The following is a 25055-nucleotide window of genomic DNA, read 5'->3' on the forward strand; positions in this document are numbered from 1 at the left end:
TTCATCACCAGGATGGAAATCGTGCATTCTTTTAGCAGACAATAAAAAATGTCATAAGTCAAGTGTGTGTTGTCATTATTAACAACGTGGAGTTTATTTGAATATTGATTAAAAGCTATCTTCCAAATTGTCACATAAAACTGAAAAACCCCAACTTATTTTCCACACAATAAGACGCTTCGGAGAATAGGGCGCATCTTCAGTGAATGGCCTCTTTTAAAACTGTTCATATATAGAGTACACCGCATTATAAGGCACATTGAGTAGAAGTTACAATAGTGGCCGAAGTTGTGTTATGCATCCACTAGATGGTGCTACGCTAAATTGAATATAATACAAAACAGCTTTATTTATATAGAGCTTTCACAACCACTGCAGCCGGAACAAAGCGATTTACAGAACATTTAAAATAAGACGTTCAAGAAATCAGAATATTGAGGCATATATAAGGCGCATAGAATTATAAACCGCAGTTGGATTTTGAGAAAATTGAATGCTTTTAGGTGCGCCGTATAGTGCGGGAAATACGGTATACAGTATTGATCTAACCTTTTAAATGATTTTCAAATGACATTGCTATATTTCACAATTGTTCACAAGCAGTGCGTTGTTTTGAAGTGTGCTGCTATCCACAACAGGATAGAGTAACTTCATTGACAATTAAGCATTTATTGTTCTATTGATGACAGTGGCAAAATTAGCGCCGTAAGTAAACGTAAAAAAGAAAAAAATAGTTAATCTCTTCCAACAAATTTACCCGTGCCATAGCAATACCATAGAGTTGGTCTGACTGGTTCAGGATCATACAGTGCAGACTGTCCAATATTGTCAAAGTCAATGATTTTGATGCCTTTGTCCAAACATCCCTTATCTCGCCGTCAGGTTGACTGACCCGCACATCACGTGGACTAACAGCTGGGAAAACACCAGCAAGCCAAGTACAAAAGTGCAGAGGTGGCGTCATGAGCTTCAGTTCAGTGTCCTCCGCTCTCGACTCCTTCCATCCTTCCCCCTTGCTCCAGCCATGGAACGTCTCACGGCCTCCTGCCTCCTCCCCCTGGCCCTGGCGGCATCCGTGGCCTACTCGGCCGTCATCCTGGACAACGGCGCGCCCATCATGTGGGCCCAGGCGGCGGCACGGGTGAGCGAACTGCCCGTGCAGAATAACATCCTGACCCCCAACCCGTGGAACTTCACACATCGCATGGGCTTCTACCGGATGATGATCGCCGCCACCGATCCCTTCATGGGCTGCATGGGCACCGGTGCTACCGAGAGTCCCATCTGGGGCCTCCCCCTGCAGTTCGGATGGATGCTGACTTCAGGTGGGATGACAAGGAGCATCCTACTTTGGCAGTCCAAAAAACGTGACCGGGTATCAGCAAGGCATCAGGCGGACCCACTTGCGGAACCATCGTGGGGACTTGGTTCAGAGGGCACATAACTGCAGTTCATTGTTGAAACACTTCAACTGATCAGTTGGAATATTCGCTAAACCTTGTCCTAAATCATTCCCTCGCTAGCCGACACAAAGTCTAGATCGGTTACCTTCAAATGGCAGGCCGTGGGCCGGACCGAGTCACGGTCAGATAAACAGCAATTGGTCTTGTGATCATATGAGACCTTGAGCTAGTGTACTACGGTAGACCTTTTGGCGATCACATGACCTTAATCAAACTGTTTGTTTACTGCAAGAGATTGGCCCGATTGTTTACACGGTTAGCTTGTTGACATGAACGTTTTAAAAATTAATGCAAGGACTAGGACTTTTTCTTTTATTATTATCATGATTCCAGAAACCAGCGTGAAAACATTTTCCCTGGCCTTTATAAAAAGTGGAATTGTTAAGCGGCACTTCCAAAACAAACGTCCCTGAGCCGAACATATCCACTGGAAGTCTGAGACCAGAAAACGCCAAGATAAGCAAACTGAGAAACCAGTCGGGTAGTGCTACATGATTGACAGCCCAACAAAGAGCGTCTGAATGTTCACTCCGGATAACGTTGATTTTGGGGCAATGTCAGCAAATATTTAGGGCTCCATTTTCGCACACAGCGCATTTGTACCCGGGCACAAACGCCTACGGCTCCTGCGCCTTGTCCTCGGCCGTGAGGGTGGACCGTTCAGTTACTCTTTTCACATGAGCTGATGAGGGCTTGATTTCAATGAGAGGCGAAACTTCATCCAAGACAACGCCAACAGTCAAACTGCTTGATTGATTAAATCCCCGAGTATGTAAGCTAGACAACCTCGATCAAAAAAGCTGAATTTCGGGATTCCGCCGACATGACATTTATCACCGCCAGGCCGTCTCGCCGACCCAACCGGAGCTACAACTTGTGGGCTGGAGACCGGAGATGCCATGTGCATTTCTCCCCAGAGCTGGTGGGGCTGTAAGTACGGAAATGTGGTGCACTATTCCAAATAAAAAGCACCCAAATAATAAATGGTCTTCTTGGTTGTCCAGGTGTGAACCATTTTGTGACTGCGTTGCCCTTCTTGTCTGCTGCTCAGCAGGGAATCTTCGGACAAGGAGTCCAGGTACGCGATGAACTCTGACAAACTTGGACACTACGTCACGCTAATGTGGAACCCCAGTCCACAGGTGGGCTGTCACATCTGAATACAGTGGTACCTCTCCTTACAAACGTCTATTCATATGAAATGTTCAAGTTACGAAATGCCTCAACAGGAAAATATCGCCTTTTGTTTCGAAAAATATTTCAAGATACGGAAGATAAAAATACAGTATGGTCTGAGACTCGCAGCTCCAAGTTTCCTGAACGCAACATACTTCTAGCTGCTCTGCCATTGGCTATTACCTAGCCACTTCCTAGCTTCCCATTGGCTAAGAGGGACCTCTACCGTATATAGCAGTGTATACTGTAGACAGACAGACAGACAGACAGACAGACAGACAGACAGACAGACAGAAAGAAAGAAAGAAAGAAAGAAAGAAAGAAAGAAAGAAAGAAAGAAAGAAAGAAAGAAAGAAAGAAAGAAAGATATGCGTCTATGTAGCGTCCTCGTCATTCGCCTCTCGGGCCATGAGGCGTTCCGATAGGTTTACGTCAATGTGAATCAACCAGAAACAGCGTCACCACTCCGGCGATTGCTCACACTGCTGATGTTTGCCTTGGACATTTTCGAAGGATTGTTAAAAGCCGACAGAAGCAAACGTCCTTGGATCAGTTCTTGACAAAATGCCGGGAAAAAAAATCACTTCTAAGAGAGAACATGAACTAAAAAAAATGATGAGGACGCAGTTAAAAGTTAAATAAGATAAGATATCCTTTATTCGTCCCACACTGGGGAAATTTACAGCCTCCAGCAGCAGCAAATGACCATCATTGTTGCAGCAAATTGTCACGTCCCGTGTCTACCTGCAGGGGGCGGGCTTTCTCCCCGCCGACTGCACACCTGTTATTCATTCGGGATGATTATTCTTCCTTTATTAGGAGACTCTGGCAGTTTACTCACTGCCGGAGAATTCCACGCCGCGCCATTGTTCTTTCGTGAAAAAACCCTATATTAATATTACTCGTTGCTTCCTAGCCTTTTGGCAATTGTCTTGTCGTACAAGTTATTGATCGTATGTAAATTATTCCCATAGTCTATTCAGATCTTCCTCGCTTTTGTTTTCCGCGAGCGTTTTCTGTTGTTCCCTTATTTTTCCCCTGGTCCTTATTTGACCAGCGCTTTTGTTATTCTTCCTGTCAGGTATTTTATGTTTCGTATTAAAGACTCTTTTTTTGTTCTTTGACAATATCTCGTTTCGTGTCTGCTATCTCGGGGATCCACTTCCTTATTTTTGTTGTGCCCGAAGCGATCTGTCTATCGCTTCGGGCACAACGTGACACAAATGACCATCATTGTTATTCTTTAGTCTATTCTTTGTTTTTTACAATTTGCACAACTCTATAATCTAATTGTAACATGTATTTGTTTCATATTGTGATGCATTTGTATGCTGTAGAAAACATTTATGTCTGAATTTTGCGGGGGCTTGGAACAGATTAGGGTATTTACATGGAAAACGCGTCTCTACTTAAAAACTTTTCTAGTGAAGAAATTTATTCCAGAACCAATTAATTTCGTCAGTAGAGGTACCACCGTACTACACGCTGCTTCTTGCTCTTCCACTTTGCTCTCTGATAATGAGCCTCCTCCCCTGAATCTTTGCACGCTTTAAACTGTATAATTTACTGTTCAGTCAATAAATTGACTTTAAATGAACTTTAAGTGCGGAGCGTGATTACTTTTTCCATCTCGGTCAGGTCCAGATGCAGGCACCTGAAGGTTCAGAGGGTTACTGCACCACCTATACCGACTGCTCAACCAGCTACCCTAACGTGATGATGAAGTGGGACGCCTTCTTCCAGGTATGAAGCGCATGTGTGATTACAAACCTCCATTGTGGGGTGGTGGAGTCTCACTTGGTGGTCTCTCTGCATGTCCGAAGGGCCTTAATGCCTCCACAAACGCCTCCCTGCCCGAGAACGAGAAGAAAGATTCCATTCTCGGCCTCTACTGGGACGCCCACATGGCTTCACTACAAGCTGCCGCAGCCTGCAGAGCCAAGTAAACACTTTTATTCTTCTGTTCGACATGAGCCGACAAAGCATTGCTTAGACCTACAAAATCATAAATGCTCTTGCACTCCTTGCGCGTTTTTTCTGTTGTTGTTTTTCTTTTACTTTCACGACACAAGAACTAATAAATTTAATGAAGTCAAACAAGCAAGGCTTTGACGCAATCTTGTGCCATCCAAGAGCATAAGAAAGTAAATAGGTGAGTTTTTCAGCGAATAACGGAGCAGAGGTTCCCTGAAAAATCTGCAAGTAGGCAACCCTTGCACATACGCTGACTTCACTTATGTATTTTTCTCTGGCATGCAGACAGAGCCACTATTCCGCCCCTGAGGTGAACTTCGCCTTCAACTGGCTGAACTCGGCCGAGTATGTGGCCGCCGCCAATTTCCAGTCCACCTTGGAGAAATCTGCCATGTTCCTCGCGCCTTTGCCAGGACGCGTGCTCCAGGTTAGGGTTGGGGTTGGGGTGGGGTAGAGTTACTGTCTTCCATTCTTCATGCGATGTAAAACATTAACACTTTTTTTTTAACTGGGATTTTTTTGCTTGTTTTTTTTAATTTGACTTGAAAGGAGGGTGACCAAGCACCCAACATAGCTGACATGACTCCGGAAGAGAACCACATGCTGTCCGTCTTCAGCTGGATGACGTACATGAACACCATCACAGGTAAGCACTTTCAATCAAAATATATGCCGAGGTGGTTTGCGATACGAATGACCAACGACGTTGTCGCAGGCGGCGCTCTGGTGCGCATGTGGCGCAGCATCATGTGCTCAGCGGCCATGCGGGAGAAGGGTAGAGAGATGCTGGAGCAGCTCCTTCTCAATCCCGGCTTTGCCAAAAACACCTTCTTTTCCATCATTACCAGCATGGGCACAAGCTGCTGAGGGGAAGTACAGCCACTGCAACTCGGCTTGCGTATCATGTGACTATTTTTTTCTTGTATTACAAAAAAAACGTGCATCACCCAGATACAAGTACATAATTCTTTTACCAGCCAATGAAAATGTTAAGTCCTATAAGTGTGTGCTGTTATTATTAACACAATGGAGTTGGCATTACGTCTTTTTTTTTTTGCTTTTCATTTTGTCACAAGGAGTCTTCCAAATTTCAATTTAAAACAGCAATCCAAAATGTATATCTTTTTTAAAGTAAGATGGTAATCTATATGCACTGGACCCTTGTATATTAGCAATTGCAACGTCTTATTCGTTGAAAAGGCTTCTTATTAAATGACCATGTGCTGTAGAAAATCATTCATTTTCATTTATGCCTATATAACGAAATATTAGGTTAATATTTGAAACACAATGTTATGCCCATGTCCATTACATTTCAGGCTTCCTTAATTTATAGACATTTCATTCGAGGACGAATTTAAAACGTTTTATCGTCTTACCTTGTTTTGTGTGGTCTTTCACTTCACCTGCAATAGTCATCTCACCAGAGGTCGAATTTAATAAAACATTTATCGTCTTACTTTGACTTGTGCAATCTTTCACTTTACTTGTAAAAATTCTCATTTTATTATCATTATTATTATTATTATTGGAGCTTCAAAAGTCTCTCCGTCTTAAAAAGACGAGAAACTCTCCATGGGTTGTTTTATGTTCATGCCCCCGCTGTTTAGGAGGAAGCCAAAGAAACGAACTAACTGGCTAGCTTGCTAGCAAATGTCTGCCTTGAAGAGCGGCATGAACATGAACCTGTGTGCTCTCGTGCGCCCCCTTCAGTGTGGGTGCCAGCTTTACAATTAATATTTTAATGCTACACATTGGAAAGGCATGAATATATTAACCTTAACTGTATTTTACTTCCTCTTATAATGCAATTATTGTTGGTAATAAAATATATATTCATCATTTTTTATAGTTTATAGTTAATACAAAGTTTAGAGTCCGAATTTCAGTTCTCACAGTTTCTGATTTTGAAATTCATTGGTGTTCTTAGAGTAAAATTAATATCTTCGTTTTCGTGCTCTGCATAACTCCCAAAGTGAAAAAAAACACATTTTGACATTGACTACAGAGCGCTTATTTTCAGAAACAAACCTATACAATATGTGTGTATTCAATGGCCTTACTTGTGATATTTTTCTTGTAAAAATGTTCAACTTAAAAATATAATCTGCTTGGCAGTGTTGAATGTTGCTTTTATTGCAGTCCTTCCTGCTATGCAAATATGATTGCACAGCCACTGAGATAACTGAATTAAAAAGAAAAAAAAAAGTTTTGTTTTACAATTCAATGCCTTCAAAATGGGTAGAAAATGTCCACTTTTTGCCTTTGTGTTCAAATCAGCGACAAAATAGGATAGATGAAACAAAAGGTGAATAATGTAGAATAATGGAACACAGTAGAAGAGAATTTCCGAAACACGTCAACAACGTGAAGGTCACGAGGAAGGTTTTAGGAGAAGCCCTCGCAGCCTCTTTGTTTTTCTTTTTTTTGGAGGAAGAAGATGAAGCAGCTTGTGGAAGGAGGACGTCACGTCAAGCTCAGCCTCGCAGCTGGTGGAGTTTCTGGGACACGTTCTCCAGCTCAGCCTCAATGGCGGCGAGGTTTTCTACTTCGGGGTCCTGATGACATCACAATAACACAGAAAATCAGGAGACAAAACACATGCAACATTTCGCATAGTGCCTTAACGTTTAACAACCTCACAAAATGTCTTCTATTTTTTTCCCCCCCACTTGACCTGCTCGCAACGTTTTCATCTTACCTCCGACTTCCTCGCGGCACTGCCATCCTCCTCCTCCGGCGTCCTGCGAGCGATCATCTGCAGCTCCTTCTCCTCCGGACTGTGGTTCCTCTTTCTCTTGACCTCCTCTTCCTCCGAGACCTCCTTGGAATGATGGAGGGCTTCTTCCTCCCCTTCTTCCTCCGCACTTCCGGATTTCTTCCCGAGCAGAAAACCTTTGCTCCTCTTCTTCATTCCCTCCTCTTCCTCCTCCTCCTCTTCAGAGACAGTTTGTCTCTTTTCTTCTGATGTCCATACTGAAACGTGAAATGTTCACAGCCTTTAATATATTTATGATCGTGGTAGTCTCATGTGCAACCTTTTGACCTTTTCTGCAAAATGTACTACTTAGCTTAATGTACATTCTTTTTCATTTGTGTCAATGGACAGTGTGTCCATCAATGACTTTCGAAGCACGTGGACATCGGACATCTTTTTTTTTGCATGTAAAATATTTTACCAGCACCTCTATTGTCCTCTTCGTCCTCTTTCTTCTCATCTTCTCCTCCCTTGTCCTCCTCTTTCGACCTCCTTGGTTCCTGGGATACGATGGCGCGCTCACCAGAGCCTCCGAGTGCATTCAGCATGGACCCATCTTAAGGGAAATTCAATTGACTACGATAAGAGATTGATTTTTGCAGTCACGCCGGTTCTCAGAAAGTGCTTTGGCAGAGATGACTTGCAGCTCTACGTGCCCGTGGAGTGCATTTCAGCAATAGGAAATTGCATTAGGTACGACAATGACTATTAAATTGATAGCATGTATTATTCCTTTATGATGTTTTAGTATTAGAATTGTTGCAACGTCAAGGTTAGGTTAAAAAAAAAAGGTACAGGCAAATAAATCCCAACATTAATTTTCAGGAGCTCACCTGGGACACCGTCTGCATTTCGAGGAGCTGGCATCTCATGATGTGGTGCAATGGCGCCTCCTCCAGGCGGCCAGGCTCTCTCATCACCACCTGGGCCAGGGATGTCAAACTCATTTTTTGTACCAACTAAAGCCAATTTGCAATTATTTAAAATAAAAAAATAAATACGTACCCTGGGTTGCGACGTCCTGCAGCTCCTTCAGGAAATCGGAGTGTCGAAGGAGTGTCAGGAGGTGGTCGTCTTGGAGGGGCACACGCACACACATGCACAGATAAAAGCACATCATACAACTTCATCTTTCCTTCCTGTTGGAGATTTTTTTTTTACCCAGCATGCCATGCAACAACCAATCCATTATCCACATGGAAGTACGCCAAGCAGTCCTCGCACCAGAGCACAGCCATCGTTACTCAAGTCAACTCGAGAATGACGACGCATGATCGGGGCAGTGAGGACATATACCTCAAGTAGATACCCCAATCTACATTTTATATTTCATACAGAGTAGTATGAAATACATCTAGATTTTTCTCAATAGTAGCCAACTATTGTGCGCATTTGGTTTAATAGGTCAACTTTTTCAGGCACAATGGCAAATATTTTACCCCTTAATGTTGCGATTATCATTCAGTTTTGTCCAAATACTGTATATATTGTAAATAAATTATTAGATGAATAATTGTACATTTTTTATAATAATGAAGTCATTTATTTTTTCCAACATATACAAATGTAATTGTAAATTGCTCATGTAAATTGGGGCACAAATATTTGGAGTGCCTACGGACGAAGAAGAAGCCAATCAAAAGATGATTCATTAACACGCAAAAGAAAACCATGATGATACATCTTACGTAGTTTTATCAGAATTAATAAACAGACAATAAAATAAAATAAAATACCAGTCCTGAGTGTGTGCAGACATTCCTGGCTGACAGGGAGATGGTGTGGCCTGGACAGCACATCCACGAGTGCCTCCACCACGCATTGCATCACCTAAAGGCGACACAAAAAAATTTTAATCGATGTATGAAAATAAATACACATTGCGTGAAAGCGTGTGTGTGTGTGTGTGTGTGTAAAATAATCAAGGTCCAATCTGGTTAATAGTTCTCTCTTTAATACAGAGATCACCCCCTAGCGGACAAATCACTTAATGGATTTGTGTGTGTGATTGTGCGTGTGTTTGTGTTGCCGTGTGTTAGTTACACCCACAGAAGGCCCGAACATTAGGTACACTTGCGCCTTCCAACTACAGTGTAGCCACAACGACAAACACTGTTCAATAATCAATACAAGGAAACTGAAAAGTTGTACCTAATGAAGTGGTCACCTAGTGTCCACTTCAGGTACGTGAATATAATTGAAATTTTGCACTTCCTACCTTGACGTCGTCATGCTCCAGCATACTCGGAGTCAACGGCAGCAACAAAACTGTCACAAAAAAAGGTTCAAATGAGTAAGATTTAAGTGATGTATTTCAAATGTGATAACGTGCAATTTAAAACATCTTCTCTCACCGCTTTTGAAGAGGATAGTCAGAGTCAGCAATGCGATCATGTTTGAAGAAAGAATAAAAATGTCTCCGGGAGTACACGCTTATTTTATCAAATACAGTATTTGATATGTTACGGACACATTTCGGCGGCGTTTGTGTTAATAGTTGACCGTCCTTCAGCGGGGATGGAGCCGGCGTCCGGATTCTTTGCCTCCTGACAGACCCTTCAACAGATATCCGTCACCGCTCTCCCTTTATAATGAAGACGCTGAGCCGGAAGTGACGTTACGCCAGTTGCCGTGCACCTGCACGTTCTACCATCTTGGTCAGGGCATAGACAGTTACCGAGTACAAAGCTTTGAGATGAGGACGGAGATTTTTGAAATATGGATTTATTATACCATCAAACATTTCCACATAAAAATAATGTTAGCTCAGGCCTAAACAAAAAAAGTATTAGTTAGAAAATATACAGTATATCTGTGAAGAAATGTATCGCTGTCAAGTAATGGGGATGATTTCAGCCAATCAGAAGGAAGAAACACTCCTTGAAAAGGGCACAACGAACAAACAATTGTGCGTTTACAACCACTTCCTAACTAAATAAGGAATGTGGAAATGTAATTGAAAAAGTGTTTCAAAGAAAATGTTTGAAGCCACCACTCACATAACTTGGTTTTGTTTCCTATTGAATTGAAAAACATTTTTGTTAGATAAAAAACATTCCAATTTTTGTTGTTGTTCATCATCATTATTTTTATGTAACATGTCTCCTGTCAACACTGATGAATACTTTCATAAAATGACAAAGGGGAATGAGAGTGATGATTATTCAGTGGGTTACAAGACAAAGAAGCATGAATGAATCACAAAATACATTTGTTGACGCAGAGGCCATTTTGTCTCCATTGGTGCGTCCAAGTGTCCAGTAAGCATCAGGCCTGATTGGTTAGTGACATGAAAAGGAAGCTGTTTGTTCAGCCTCAAACATCAACAGAGCACCCGAGCGTCCCTTGTTGAGCTAGATTTTTGTTTTATTTTTTCTTCTCCGCGGACAATAAAAGGCCACCTCACCCATGTTTACCCTGCATGAGGTAACGGGGCCCTTTTGTTTAAACATGAATAACGTTTTCTTTGAAGCTCATAATGAGACCTCTATGTAAGCCAGCAGGCACAATGAGCTCAACAATACGGTTGCAGGTGCACCACGTATAGAGTGAGAATCAGACATTCGATGATGAATCTCACATTTACAATAAATATCTTTTGCTCCACAGAAAAAAAAGAAACTCAAGACCAGTTTACAAAACAGAGTGCATTCAGTTTCTGTATATTCTGCTAAACAAACTATCTTGATGTAGAAGCTCTTCTACAGAGGGCTATAAATATACTGTAGTATAAAGGACAATTATAATAATAATAAGGTATTTAAACTTTGTGTATTTACAAAGGCAAACCTTGGCTGAAGAAAGTCCGCTCGCTTAATGCTAACACACAATGCAAAAATTACATAGGCAGGCTAACAAAACTAGCATTGACGTTGCGGAATGAGTATAAACCTTTCAACAACTATGGAATATTTGAACACAAGCGTGACACAAAGTTTCATTGTTTGGTATATCATTCTAAAGTTTAATATTGTGGTGTGCCGTTTTTCATATTAAAGGATAGTTGTTTGGTTGTGTTCTTTGGCTCTCTACTTGACCATTATTATTTCTCAAGAGGATTCAATGCTTCAATGCATATATATATATATATATATATATATATATAAATGCAGTACAGTGTATGTATATATATATATATATATATATATATATATATATATATATATATATATATCGACATCCCACTGAACCACGGTGTAGAGAAGAAGAGGACAAACAAGACGTGTGAAATCAGCTTTTACTGTTGTGCTTGGTTGTCAGGGTGATGGACAGAAACGGGCAGAGTGAAATTGCAAGCGGCGTGGGAGTGATGGCGAACACAGTTTGACTAAAACTGGGAGGCAGTGCCAGGCGAGTTACGTCACAATTTGTGAATGGATTCCGGACGCTTGGGCTAACGTGTCTGCTTGCACTGTTCGAGCTTTCTGAGGAGCCGCCCGGCAACGGCACTGACTGACAATGACGCGAGGGAACCTGGTATGTTTGATTGTGTCGTTGCCCAGCTGTTCATTTCAGATGCAGAAGGTGAAGATTGATTGGAAAAAAATTAATAGATAACGTGAGTATATTGTTAAATACGTCAATAAAGTGCAACCGAACTCAGTTTTGCTCCCCGCAGCCTTTTTAAATACATACGCTAGTGTGCATGCATGCTACCGTATTTTTAAGCTAGTGTTTACCATGCCTGCGTCCAATAATACAATGTGTTTTGCGAAAGTGTTAAATACAGAAATAACACCCGTCACGCCTTTTAATACGGTGCAGTGTTTTTTTTTTTTTTGTTTTGGTTGTTTAAACACGAATGTATTGTTGCTACAAAAGGTGGTAATTTAGCCCTTTCGGGGACAGCGGTTACTGCAGTGGACACCTTGTCATGTTATCAGGTTACATGGTGCTGAAAAGGTTAAAACAAACATCAATCACAAAAATAGAGCTTTATAAATACATTATATTTGTTTTCAAAGACTCTTGACAAGACAAAAACATAAAACATATTAAATAGGTACCATTGAAAAAATAGTAACAGCATTTCAAAAAAAGGTCTTCGCCGTTTGATGTAATACAATGAGGCTCATTGTTGTCTTTCCGTAACTGTTTGAAAAGGCTTACTTTCGGTGATGCTGTCTTCACCTGCCTGGGAAGAGTCCTACCAAAAACCAGGACGCCTGAACGCCACGAGGATAGACAGCAGGAAGTAGATGAGCACCACTGGCCGGGTGTGGGGTCTGGAATATTGACCGGATGTGGCGGAGGGTGGTCGAGTAAAGATGTACGGATGCTCCTGTGACACCACAAACAGAATTTAAAAATAAAATACAATTACAAACAAAAAACGTTCCATCAGAGCTAGCATGCTAGCACCACACCAGACAAACATTTCTGGTATAATTTGATTTAAAAGGACCGTGATTTCATCTCAATGTCATAGCACATAGCCAAATTGACTTGGAAAAATATTGTTCACATGATGCTCATCACATCTCTCCCATTGAAGAATACTACACAAAACGGTCATGGTTTAATATATTACATCATCACCTCACCATGGGTGGACAGACGAGAGTGATGGGGTCTGAAAAACTGCTCACAACCGTCTTTCCTCCCTCTGGCTGAAACTGCGCACATAGAAGCATGGAGTGATGCTTTTTTTTTTCTTTTTAATATAAATTTAAAATCAAATTAATAGCCATCATGTGGTTGACCATGTTGTTCCAGAGGCCCTTGGCCAGCTCCTCATGACCTTTGATGGTGAAGTGGAAGCAGTCGTGGGTGAAGAAGCTCATGTCGATCTTGCCGCTCTGCTCGGAGAAACGACACAAGCGAGTGAGCGAGAAGAAACGGGATGTCGTGCGTGATGATGTCACAGGATTGTTGTTGTGGATTACGGGAAGGCGAGGAGGGTCGGCCTGTTTTAAAAATGGCTGCAAGACCACCGCAAAGTCATCTCGGAAGAAGCGATCGGCGAGCAGCAACGCTTCCAATCTTCTCTGTGGAAGGAAGTCAAAATGGAAATTGTTATCAGGGACACTTTGTAACATGAGATTTGGGAGGCATGTCCATCATAATAATACCAGCAAAAAAATAAATAAATTATAATAACCTATGCCACGAACCGGAAGCTATTTTAGTCCAAAAAAGACAAGAAGGGGCTTTTTGGCCATTTCCAGGACAGTAGAACACTTTTTTGGGGGGGCCTCAAAGCCAGTTTGACTTAAAAACATGAAATTTGGAAGACACGTCTATCTTGATTTGAAGCACCAAAAAAAAAAAAAAAAAAAGAAAAACTCAAGTCATACCAGAAATGTCGCTAAAGTCTGACATTTTGGTTTGAATTAACCTTATTGGGCTCATTTTGGCCATTTTGTCTTAAAAAAGCCAATTCAGTGCAGCAAAAATAAAATAAAATAAATAAATAAAGATCTGGGCGACCCGGTAGTCCAGTGGTTAGCACGTCGGCTTCACAGTGCAGAGGTACCGGGTTCGATTCCAGCTCCGGCCTCCCTGTGTGGAGTTTGCATGTTCTCCCCGGGCCTGCGTGGGTTTTCTCCGGGTGCTCCGGTTTCCTCCCACATTCCAAAAACATGTGTGGCAGGCTGATTGAACACTCCAAATTGTCCCTAGGTGTGAGTGTGAGTGGTTGTTCGTTTCTGTGTGCCCTGCGATTGGCTGGCAACCGATTCAGGGTGTCCCCCGCCTACTGCCCGGAGACAGCTGGGATAGGCTCCAGCACCCCCCGCGACCCTAGTGAGGATCAAGCAGCTCGGAAGATGAATGAATGAATGAATAAAGATCTTAGACAAGTACAACAAACTTGAGAGTGTGGAACAGTAAAAGGATGTCATGGTTGCACCTGAAACTCCAGATTAAGTTCCACCAGCTCACGTAGCTCAGCAGAACGGGCCACCGGTTCAATCAGACAGGAGCAGAAGGAGCTGAAGTCGATTAAATTCATATTTAGACCGTTAAAACTTACGTTTTGACCTTCAAGTTTTCAAGCAAGGATGTTTGGTGATTCCACTCACCGCTGGAGAAGGCAGCCCGGCGTGGGCTTTTGCACCTCCCTGAGCGTCTGCATGGGAAGGATCTGCACCACATTGACGATCATGCGAGGAACCTGAAAGGAGAAAAAAAAAAGCCATCGGGTAAAAATGAATGCGAGTGACATAATTATCGTTTTATTTTCAAGATTTGTCATTGACCTCATTCATGAGCATTTCCAAGGAGACAGTCATGTAGTGAATGAAGTTCTCGGGAGAGAAGAGCGCCTTGAAGGAAAAAAAAATCAAGAAAACTCACTTCCAGATACATGAACTTGGATAGATGACAGACAGATCCAAACAAACAGACTCTTGATTATGGAGAAGACTGAAAAAGAAGAAAGACGCACCTTGTCTTTGCAATAGTCGCAGATGTCGTTCATGCCCATGAGGATGGTCAGCAGCTTCCAGTCTTGTTCAAAGTTTAAACCCTGGAGGAAGAAAGACAATCATGTCCGATGGAAGGAAAACAGGGCAGACTTAAATTTGCCTGCACAATTTTGTCCTCCGTCCTCCAGTTCGCTTTTTGTGCTGTCCCAATACATTTGACCATCATAGTCAACACTTTGACTTTCAAGTCCATTGTTTTTTTTTTATTGGCGATCAACAGATCAGATTTTTTTTTCTTTTTGAGGCCGATGTCGATTCTGATATTTGACACAATAAAATTCCAACAATCATTTCACCCCCCCCAAAAAAGAAATTAAATGTATAGAATATAATGAAAAAAAATAAGGGTTTTTTTTGGTCACTTAAGGTTTGCAACAATGAAAAATATGAAGGACAGGGAGAACTCAACGTGATGAGCATCCTTTTTTTTTTTTTTACCTCACCTCAAAACTTCTGAGCGTGTCAATCAAATGTCTTGTCTGACCAGGGAGATTGCTGGCAAAGAAAAAGTGCGCGTGGTGAAAGGTGGGGTAGCAGTGAATACAGACGTGAGTTGCCATGGAAACATAAATGGCATTTATGCGAGGCAGGAACATTTCATACAAGGTGTTCTGTCCCGTCACGGCCAGGTTGAGCCCCGTTTGGCCCAGGTCAGCCTCCATGCCGTGAAGCGTTTTGCCTCGGGCGGCACCCAGCAGGTTGGGATTGAAAAGTTTGATGATGTCTGACACACACACACGCAATCATGTGATTAAAGGAAGGCAGCATCGGAAAAAATGAAATATGTCCACAGTGATTTAAAAAAAAAAAAAAACAACAACACTTACTGGGCAAAGTAATGACGTCCTCATATGAGCCATAACCTCCGATGCTAGAAAACCATATAAACATTTCATCAATCCCTGGACACTTCAAATAGTCTAATTTTAAGAAAAATGCTTCTTGATGCCATAATTTCCTGGAGTTAAAAAAAACAAATCATGAATGAAAACTTCCAATTCGATGGGCGTCCACACGGTATTCGTTGCCTCACCTCCAAGAAACGTGACGGAACTCGATTGGAATGCCCAGGACGGTGGTAGCGTTGGCACCGATGGCCGTCTGTACGAAAAGGACACACACACAATGAAACGACCAACAAGGCTAGAAAACAAAAACAGAAAATGTTTAAAAGCAGCACCTACTGTGAGAGAATCACCCAGGGCGGCAACCACTTTGATATCACCTGCCTTCACCAACTCCACTAGAAGGAAAAATGAAGATGAGGAAAATCACGCGGTGCGCATGTATGTATTCATGAGACGGCCTGTGAGCCACCTGAGGAAGGGGCTGAAGGAGAGGGGCTCATTTCAGGACACTGGAAGGCTGGATGCTTGAAGCCGACGGGACGAGTTTTGTTTGGAAACTCCTGAAGAGAAATGGTTGTTATTAAGTTAACTGGTGACAGAGGAACAACATTCGAACATCCTCAAGCCCTCATTCAGGTCTTCAATATGAGGTATGAATCCATGTGATTTGTTGCCTTTCGGAAATCTGTATGACATCGAGCGCCCCCTAAAGGCAAAACATCCGAAATAGACAGGAACGTATCCGGTCAAAAGTCAGACCTTCAAAATAAAAAGTGAAAACTACCGTAGTGGGAAAGCAAGTGTGGTGAAATTGTCAACATCCTGTTGTGCTTTAATTTTGAAGGCTTAACGTCTAACAGGATGTTACATCGATGTTGAAGAATTGATTGGGAGACTTGTTATTGCGTTGAGATGCGGAATATGTCCTGCCGGCTTGTTGAGCCACTTCGACACAATACGCGAGAAAGTTCACATTGCCGACTTTTTGATAAAGTAGGCCAGGAACAAGATGAGGTTGAACAAATAACTCAAGAAAATGACCCTCATCGCCGTATACGCCATCGAGAGTCTTCAGTAACTATTTTCGTTAAACTTTCTAAAACGGATTAATTAAGGTAACCGAGAACAAAAGGTTAAAAGCTAGCCTCGAACTGCGATTGAGGTGCGGCAAACAAAGCAATTTCACTATGGAAATATATATTTTTAAAAGTAAACACTACCTTATTGAGTGCTTCTTTGCTGTAGTGCCGTATTCCCTCTTCATATTTCCACCACCAGAGGTCACCTTAGAAATAAAAGATTCTTTGCTTACTGATAAATAAAACGCTGCGTGCCGTTGAGTAAAAATACAAACATCACCAGACGGGGTTTCCAGCACTTTACCTTTGACACAGCGTGACACCAGCACACACGTTGCCACAGCAACGCAAAGCCACCCCATAGTAGGAGCGGTGTCTGTCAGTGGGGCACCCCTGCGGCGAGTCAGTTCAGCACTTTCGTGACAGGGCTCCGCCCACAAGAGATGATTGGCAGCTGGTTTGGACCAATAAGGAGCACTGCCTCCCCACACAGACAACCTTTTTAAAAATAATAATCCATTATTCTTTGATATTTCCCAATGTTTTATTAATTTTGTTGGAAACTTAATAAAAATGGTCAGTGTTTCATTTGATTCGTTTAATGTGTCATGCATCTGAAAAGAAAAAAAAATTGTGGTTTCAGTTTTGCTTGAATACCAAGTTTCCTCAGGGTTGTAGTCGTAATGAAGGTGATTGTTCAAAGAAAAAAATGGGGGGGTTAAAATTAAATAATGAAGAAGGAAGAAATGAAAGTCTGGAAAATCCCAGTCCAAGTGTTGCATAAATTAAGGTTTTGTTTAGTACTACACTCTTTCCATAACTAATATCTGTCGAGAAAAAAAAAAGTGAAATCAAACGAAACACGAAGAAAAGAAGCCCCACTTTCTTCCACAGGACTTTGAAAATATATGATATTTGCTTTGATCATTTGTAATCCAGCGTATTTGGTTCCCGAGTCCCGGGAGTCCGACATCTTTGTCTTCCAGTGAAGAAACTGCACCCGACGCCGGCCATTTTGAGTCTTTGGGAGCGAACCCGAATGCGGGCACGTCGAGCCGGCAAGCGCGAGCTACTCAGCAGAGTGTTCGTTCATTTCCTGCCGTTTTCACTGTAGCTCCTCTTCCTCGGCTTGGGCTTGCGGTTGCTCCTGCTGAATTTCGGCGGCGGCGGCTGGCGGCGGTGGAGTTGGTGGCGCGGCGGGGTGAGGGGGCATCATGATGTGGTGCTGGCGTTGGCGCTGGCGGTAGGCAATGATGGTGCCGAGCAGCAGCGCGATGACCGTCATGAGGTAGAGGTCCCACTCGGGGCCCAGGAGCTGGTCCAGGTCCACCTGAGAGAGCAGCTCCCACAGCTGACAACAAAGGCAAGATCAGTTCACGCTGAAATTGGGAGTCATCGGATCACAAGTGATGCTACGTTGATCATGTGATAAATATTTTTCTATTTATTATTTTCAATATTTTCCCAATAGATGAAAAAGAATGAATATTTTGTTTTAAATCTTGCAGTTATTGTTGTAAACCCAAGATTTAGGGTTTTTTTTGGTATTAATTTATGTCTGATAGTTTCATTGTGTGCCATTGGGACCCTCAAAATCTCCTATTTGGAGACCGCTGCACTCCAACGTCCCTCTATACTGAACCGAACTCTTCTGCTTGATGCAAACCACTTCACGGACAAACTCAAAAGAATACCGCACGGGCCTACAAGCTGTGTAAAATAGTAAGCGATGACTACTCACATTGAGGTCCTGCATGTAATGGAGGGTGTAGACCAAACCTAGCTTGCACAGAGCCAGGAAAACGGGCACCTGGGCATCGGGACTGGCTTCTGCCGCCATGTCGTAAAAGCGCTTGGCCAGGTGGATGTCCTGTGAGAGGGCCAGTGATGTCATCCCAGAGGGTTTTGGCAAGAGGGTCGAAATTGCGGTACAGCGGCCACACGTACCTGTTTGATCCCCAGTCCTTTCTCGTGCATGTAACCCAGGTTGAACATGGCCTGGGCGCTGTTCTGCTGCTCTGAAGCCAGCCTGTAGTGGATGATGGCCGTCTCGTAGTCCACGTCGGTGCCGAAGCCGTAGAAGTGGTAGTCGCCCAGTTTGATCCGGGCCACTGTGTAACCTGACGGGAAGAAGAGGTCCGGCGTGATGACAATGCCTGATGGGATATGCGGAATGGGATGTGTGAGCACACCTTGAGCAGCGGCTCTGGTCCAGTGAAGCAAAGCCCGAGGATACGTTTCATTTTCGTTGAAGATTTTGGCGCCCTCTGGTGGCGGAAGCGAGAAAAAAAATCAAGTTTCGAAGTGCTGCAATAACATCTGATTTCCATTTCACCCATGTACATACAGGTTTGTCAGTGGAGTAACTATCTGGTTTTTAATTTTCAAATACCACTCTGGGGGAAAAAAAAAAAAAAAACGACAACATTATCCTACTCTGGTCCAGAATGAAGGCCACGTTGCTCTGGGCCTCTTCGTAGCCCTGCTCGGAAAGCAGCAGGTACTGCACGAGCGCCGCGTCGCTGTCGCCCTCCTTATAGCTGGCGTACGCCGTCAGCAGACGCTCGGACCAGCGGCCGCGCTCGCACATGTTCTTGAACAGCTACAAAAAAAAAAGAAAAACAGGCACACACAATAAAGATCTGTTTTCACAACTACTTTGTTAGTTAGCAAGGAGAGAAAGACCACAATTAAAAAAAAAAGTTGGCAATTTACAGATTGAAGTAGCATCAAGTACTAAAAAAAACTGATTGTCAAATTAATTAAATTTGGGGTGAATCTGGATAAAGGATATTCCCCCCCCCCCCCAACCTTGATGTACGTTTGAATGATAAATCAAATTAAAGAAATTTTTTTTTCAATTAAAGTACATCTTATTCCAATTCAAATTAAATTCATGAAAATGTACAAATTGAAGGTCAATCATTAAGGCTTATAGTGTCGAAACATTTAGCTTCCATCTATCTTAAACAGCATTTAACGGAGACGTTTCTGTTGCCTAAAAGCATCAGACTGTAAAGCGTGTTTTGAAATAATGGAAGCAAAAGCGTCGGCTGAGTGTGTGTGTGTGTGTCTAACCTCCACTGCTGTGTGACACGAGCGCATGACACCGGTGCCGGTGGCGTGCATCTGGGCCAGGTTGTAGAAGGCCAGGACGTGGCCCGCCTGCGAGGCCAGGTTGAAAAACTTGAGCGCCTGCTTGTAGTCACGCTTCACGCCCATGCCATCTGCAGTGCACAAATACGGAAATTGCTCAACATATCTGCCCCCCCCAACAAATGAAGGTCCGTGACTCACTATAGTACATGGTGCCCAGCTGCAGCTGGCCGTCCACCCAGCCCTGTTCGGCTGCCTTCTGGAAGTACTTCAGTGCCAGCTCATAGTTCTGAAAAGGACAAACAGCTCATGAAAGCGGTTTGCGCCGTCTTTGTCAGAGACTGGAATCATGTCATTTACCACAGAGACGCCTCTTCCATAAAGGTACGCCATCCCCAGGCCACTCTGACCCACCGGGTTTCCCTGCATGGTTTCAAATTTGAACGTCAAGCCAGGATTAGCATTTCGAATATGGACTTCAAACCAGGATGATGGCTTTCAAAGTAAGTCTGACCAGATCGGAAGCCTTCTTAAAGTACTGCAGGGCCGTCTCGTTGTTCTGAGGCAGGTAGTCGCTGCCCTCACTGTACATCTGAGGGACGAAAACCACAAGACGGAAAAAAGCTGTCAAGTCATTCCAAACTCAGACTGCAGAAAAATTCAGATTGAAGCAGTTCAATTGCAGTCCAGTGGGTGGCAGTATAACACTCACCTTGCCCAGAAAAGCCATGGCATGGGTATTTCCTGCATTGGCGGCCTGGTTGAAGTAGTCATACGCCCTCTGTTGGACAGGAAGCGTCAGATCATTCATCAGCAGGGGGGCAAAAATAAATAAATGCAAGATTTGAAAACTACGATGTCAGGGGCACGTGATACCTGATGATTCTGTTCCACGCCTCGTCCTCCGTGCAGGTGAAGCTGACCCAGTCCCACCTGACCAGGGCAACAAGGTTAAGTTTAAAAGACAGTGACTGTTTCAAACCAGCATTTGGGTTTGAAATCTGAGCTTCAAACCAGGGTTGGAGCTTCTGAACTGAGTTTTCAGTCTGTCTTCAAACCAGGATTTGGGTTTTGAGTATGCTTTCAAACAAAGGTTAGTCCAAATCAGGTTTAGGCAGTTATCGTTTTGAGATGGGCTTTCAAATTAGGGTATATAATTTTTTTTAACTCATTCACTCCCAAAGACGTTTTTAAACGTCTTCTCAGACTTGGCTGGTACTGAATGAGTTAATTTCTACTTTTTACCTGCGCTTGCACGTCCCCTTTCTCAGCAAGGAACTGGTAGTACTGGATGAGGTCCTCCTCCAGCATGCCGTTGGTGGAGGGGTTCTCCAGCTCGTCCAGCAGCCGGATCTTCTGCACGGCCGTGCCCCCCGTCAGCGACACGTCGCTGGCCACTGAGCCAAAGGGAGAGGAAAAAGCTGTCAGCGTCCGTTTGAAGGCGACGGGCGAGCGGCGGAGGGCGACGCGTTCTCACCCTGATTGGCCACCAGCTTGTAGTGTGTCAACGCAGACTCGCAGCTTTGGGGAACGCCCACACCGCCCCAGTATCTGTAGCCCTACCCAATTGCATCATTGGAAACGTCATTTATCGATTTATTCCTTAATTTTATATTTGAATGCAGCTGCTGCTTCATTCACGGTTAAGAAAACACACCAGAATCATGTGAGCGATCAAGTTTCCACCCAGGGCACCAAAGGTATAGTACACCAATGCCTGCAATAACAAAAAAAGGGCCATTACACAATTTAAAAATAATAAAATAAGGCACTAAATAGGAAAACATTTCAAAATGCACACAAAGAAAATGTCATTATAACAAAAAAATTTAATTGTAAAAATAAATCTGCACCAATCACTACATTTATAAGAAAAAAACATATTTTTACTATTTTTTTGTACACAATTCATGTTTTATGTGACAATTAAAAATAATTACAATTGACTCCCAAAATGAAATACCGGTAAATAAAAATGTCAAAGAGAGACTTCATTATTATTATTTTTTTATATCACAGCATGAGCGTACAACTACAACAGCAATATTTAAAAATATTGCAAAACACACCTTCGCTTGACTAGAGTTGACTCCAAGTCCTGCGGCGTACAGAAATCCAAGAGCCTGAGTGGGTGGAGGGGGGGTTTAAAAAAAAAAAACATGGCAGAGGAATTGAGGCACACCCCAAAAATACAAAACAACAAAAAGAAACACAGCTAAAAGGGGAGCTTTGACGGGTTGCTTTCATTTAATCAGTCACTCATTGAAACGAATCAAAATGCCGTATTTTACTTCTTGCTCAACTGGGACAAATTAAAACACTTCAGCGACATTAGCTTCCTTTTGGACCACTGACTTCAGTGACCAAATCTGCTAGTCATCTGGCTTCTGCCCTCCAATGATGCATCTCCTTTGCTAATTCCCGGACATACAATAAAGATGACTGAACAAAGTTTAACGAGTACCGTCTGCGCTTTGGGGGAACCCTCGGCGGCGAGCTTCTCAAACATTTCCCGAGCCCGGCTGACATTCTGACTCATGTAGTCGCCGAACAACATGGCGTACGCCACCTTCTCCGTGGCCCGCTGGTGGCCTCCCTCGGCCACCTTCAGCAGCTTCTCGTACAGCCTGGAGAGGTTGGGGGGGGGGGGGGGTGCAAGGGAGACAAGTGGAGTTGTACAAAGAAAAGACACACTTCGGAGACATGCAAAAAGGTCGTATTGGGCAAACTGCAACGACTTGAGAGCAGACGGGCACTCACGCTTTCCTCTGGCTCTTCCTGCTGGTGCCGTTGAGCATGCGCAGGAAAGTTTGGTACTCATCCTCCGCCTCCTGCGCCTGCAGTCTCTGCTGCGCCTGCTGGTCGGCTATGGGGAACGACATGGGTTTATTATTAACGCGCCAGATCATGCCCAAAAAAAAAACAAAACACATGCACCTGCCTTTGCGTGAGCACGCACTTCCACTCACAAAACCAATTACACACAACATACCAAAAAAAAATGTTTTTTTAAATGCACACAGACACACGTGGGCACCGGCACAGAGTCCGAATTGCGACGTACTTTCACAGAAGCCCCACTTCTTGTCGTTGTCGTAGTTGTAGGTGGTGGCGCACCACAGTCGTCCGTCCCCTCGGCCGTTGGTGGTGCAGTCAAAGTACTCGTTGCCTTGGAAGACGAAGGGGAAGACGCAGGGCTCTCCGTCCGCCGTGCCGCCGTTCACGACGGGAACTGGAGGGAGGTTTAAAAAAAAATAAAAAAATAAAAAACACAGAAAGTTCCACTTAAAATGTGGCACACTTCTACATAACGTGATTGCGTGAATCGGAAATTTCACAGCTCATGCTGTATTTTGAAAAGCGCAAGCGGAATCCAAGAGACCAAAACTATCTCGCTTGGCAAGGTCATAAAGTACGTGGCACAGGTGCGCAGCGCTTGTCATTTCTCAAGGGAGTGTCAAGGTTGCTCTTGTCACCAGTCAGCTAGTGAACCGTGCTCATTCTTGCATGTGATTAAAAAAAAAAAAGTAGCTAGTAGCAATCTGGAGAATTTCCAACACTTGCCTTCTTTCCGTTTCTGCACTTGAACATGTAGTTCTGGGAGGTCCTCCTTCTCTTCTCCTGGCAGAAGGTCTCCTGGATGCCTCTCTTCTTCTGGCACATTATGAGCGTGAGGGGTGGAGGCGGAGGTTGCAGAAACGGGCGGCAGAGTTTTAGAGTTTAAACGGACGTCGTCCTCTTCTGATTCGGGATCGTGGTAGGGCTACAGTCAGCAGGAAAGGGAATCATTATAATGTGCCCAATAATTGGACATGCATGGTTGACAGTAATAGCGAAAGTGGATCCATGCATTTAATGGGGCAGAATTTGAGCACGTCCCACTAACTTAAAGATCCTGTAAAGTGATTAGCATCTGAATTTAAAAACGGATGGAAACAAAACGTAAAAAGACAGAAAACTTTGTTATTTTAATTTGTGGACATCGAGCATTCGGAAAGTCTTCTGGCATGGTTGGTTTGGAGTGCCACATTGAGTTTGTGCAGGGAACAAGGAGGAGGGCTTAATTTTTCTAATTTTAGCGAGACTTGACAGTGTGACATTCGAGCTGGCATGGCTGCTTTAGAGTGCCTTGTTGTTGGCCTGAGTAGACACTGGCACTTAGTGCACACACATCACTGAGGGAATTTGGGAGCGCAAGACATCTTTACACTTTATAGGGACTTTAAAAAGTGGTCAAATGTTGACAATGGTAAATCGTGGAGGCCGTTTAGACGCACCTTTAACTCCGGTCTGTCATTCCCTTGTGGCTCTTCGTCTGGAAAACGACAACAAGTCACCTTAAACTTCACTTTAAAGATAGTCCACAGTCGTGCTACGTCCCTAAATATAGCTTACACAATAGCAGGACCCATTACAGACACATCAGCAAGTCAAAACCAAATAAAACAAAACAAGCAAGCAGTTTTTGCATACTTACCAGCTGCGATTCCGCAGATGAAGACGACGAAGAGAAAGGTGCAAATCAACAGGGCTCTCCCCATGGTTAGCCGCTAGCTGGAGCTGCTATCGCAGTCTTTTCTGTCCCAACATTCAGCAACGATTGCGTCACTCTATCACAAGCGACGCAATTTAAACAAACTAAGTCCCGCGTCTTTCGCCGAGCCACGGGCGCTCGGGGTCTAGTTGTAAAGGATGACAAGTGTTGTTATCAATTTCGCCACCGACGCAGCTGTCAGATATGCTAACAATGCTATGCAAAAGCGCTTCACTATGGCTGAAATGACGTCTGGCTAACTAGTTAGCGTTATATGCGTCAAATAAAATCATAGCAAATCGGCAATATGCAAAAAAGCTCAGTCACAATAATGGTTTGCCACGAACGCCGTCATAATACTAAACGTGTACGTTTAATAACGACTGTGCAAAGAACCAACACTTGAACGTTTGACTGAAGCTGCTAGTGGCTATTAACCTTGGCTTTTCCGGTTCTCACAATTCGACCAATCATCGTACGCCGAACTCTTTCTGTTCTCACAATGTTGACCAATCACTGCACTTTGGTTGCATGGAAGCCAATCAGCGTTTATCGCTGATTAATAAACCAATCGTGTAGATACACAGTTATAGGTCGGAGTGGGCTGGTCTGACGTACAAAAACACAGATGAAAATAATGTTGATAATAAATAATAGTTCGAATTCAATACATAAGATAAGATAAGATAAGATAAGATAA

General features: G+C 43.3%; 4 protein-coding genes and 1 long non-coding RNA gene across 8 annotated transcripts; 2 read left to right on the forward strand and 3 right to left on the reverse strand.

The window, feature by feature from the left end:
* The first annotated feature begins 953 nt into the window (after nucleotides 1-953).
* Nucleotides 954-5618, forward strand: LOC127592201 (protein LEG1 homolog). Its single transcript, XM_052052764.1, has 8 exons — nucleotides 954-1325; nucleotides 2307-2393; nucleotides 2468-2541; nucleotides 4278-4382; nucleotides 4463-4581; nucleotides 4899-5040; nucleotides 5163-5259; nucleotides 5329-5618. The coding sequence occupies exons 1-8, from the start codon at nucleotides 1025-1027 to the stop codon at nucleotides 5478-5480; spliced, it is 1077 nt and encodes a 358-aa protein (XP_051908724.1). The 5' UTR covers nucleotides 954-1024; the 3' UTR covers nucleotides 5481-5618.
* Nucleotides 5619-6724: 1106 nt separating this feature from the next.
* chga (chromogranin A) lies at nucleotides 6725-9968 on the reverse strand. The gene is made up of 8 exons (XM_052052776.1): nucleotides 9726-9968; nucleotides 9590-9639; nucleotides 9108-9201; nucleotides 8377-8445; nucleotides 8205-8294; nucleotides 7799-7927; nucleotides 7315-7589; nucleotides 6725-7171 (listed from the first exon to the last, which is right to left on the reverse strand). The coding sequence occupies exons 1-8, from the start codon at nucleotides 9763-9765 to the stop codon at nucleotides 7091-7093; spliced, it is 828 nt and encodes a 275-aa protein (XP_051908736.1). The 5' UTR covers nucleotides 9766-9968; the 3' UTR covers nucleotides 6725-7090.
* A 2331-nt stretch (nucleotides 9969-12299) lies between these two features.
* Nucleotides 12300-17507, reverse strand: si:dkey-177p2.18 (phospholipase B1, membrane-associated). 4 transcript variants are annotated; one of them, XM_052052742.1, is made up of 16 exons: nucleotides 17030-17507; nucleotides 16867-16931; nucleotides 16116-16206; nucleotides 15983-16041; nucleotides 15832-15899; nucleotides 15626-15669; nucleotides 15402-15522; nucleotides 15242-15293; nucleotides 14759-14839; nucleotides 14571-14636; nucleotides 14394-14485; nucleotides 14222-14303; nucleotides 13257-13358; nucleotides 13074-13169; nucleotides 12915-12986; nucleotides 12300-12652 (listed from the first exon to the last, which is right to left on the reverse strand). In XM_052052742.1, exons 1-16 carry the CDS (start codon nucleotides 17505-17507, stop codon nucleotides 12518-12520), a joined length of 1704 nt encoding a protein of 567 aa, XP_051908702.1. In that variant the 3' UTR covers nucleotides 12300-12517. The 4 variants fall into 4 exon arrangements, with proteins under 4 accessions (XP_051908702.1, XP_051908701.1, XP_051908704.1 ...); XM_052052741.1 differs by having other exon boundaries at nucleotides 13074-13358; XM_052052744.1 differs by lacking the exon at nucleotides 17030-17507 and having other exon boundaries at nucleotides 13074-13358; nucleotides 16867-17021.
* On the forward strand, nucleotides 12491-13791 carry LOC127592223 (uncharacterized). Its single transcript, XR_007960085.1, has 2 exons — nucleotides 12491-12640; nucleotides 13087-13791. It is a non-coding gene; the product is annotated as an uncharacterized LOC127592223 (long non-coding RNA).
* Nucleotides 17245-24829, reverse strand: sel1l (SEL1L adaptor subunit of ERAD E3 ubiquitin ligase). Its single transcript, XM_052052732.1, has 21 exons — nucleotides 24299-24829; nucleotides 24099-24136; nucleotides 23386-23584; nucleotides 22886-23053; nucleotides 22582-22687; nucleotides 22286-22448; nucleotides 21891-21944; nucleotides 21479-21538; nucleotides 21299-21380; nucleotides 21067-21218; nucleotides 20698-20754; nucleotides 20534-20602; nucleotides 20336-20413; nucleotides 20182-20244; nucleotides 20023-20110; nucleotides 19804-19952; nucleotides 19162-19327; nucleotides 18918-18992; nucleotides 18673-18845; nucleotides 18467-18595; nucleotides 17245-18076 (listed from the first exon to the last, which is right to left on the reverse strand). The coding sequence occupies exons 1-21, from the start codon at nucleotides 24360-24362 to the stop codon at nucleotides 17831-17833; spliced, it is 2379 nt and encodes a 792-aa protein (XP_051908692.1). The 5' UTR covers nucleotides 24363-24829; the 3' UTR covers nucleotides 17245-17830.
* Nucleotides 24830-25055: the final 226 nt, after the last annotated feature.

This window comes from Hippocampus zosterae, chromosome 19, assembly GCF_025434085.1.
Source record: "Hippocampus zosterae strain Florida chromosome 19, ASM2543408v3, whole genome shotgun sequence".
NCBI classification, from domain to species: Eukaryota; Metazoa; Chordata; class Actinopteri; order Syngnathiformes; family Syngnathidae; genus Hippocampus; species Hippocampus zosterae.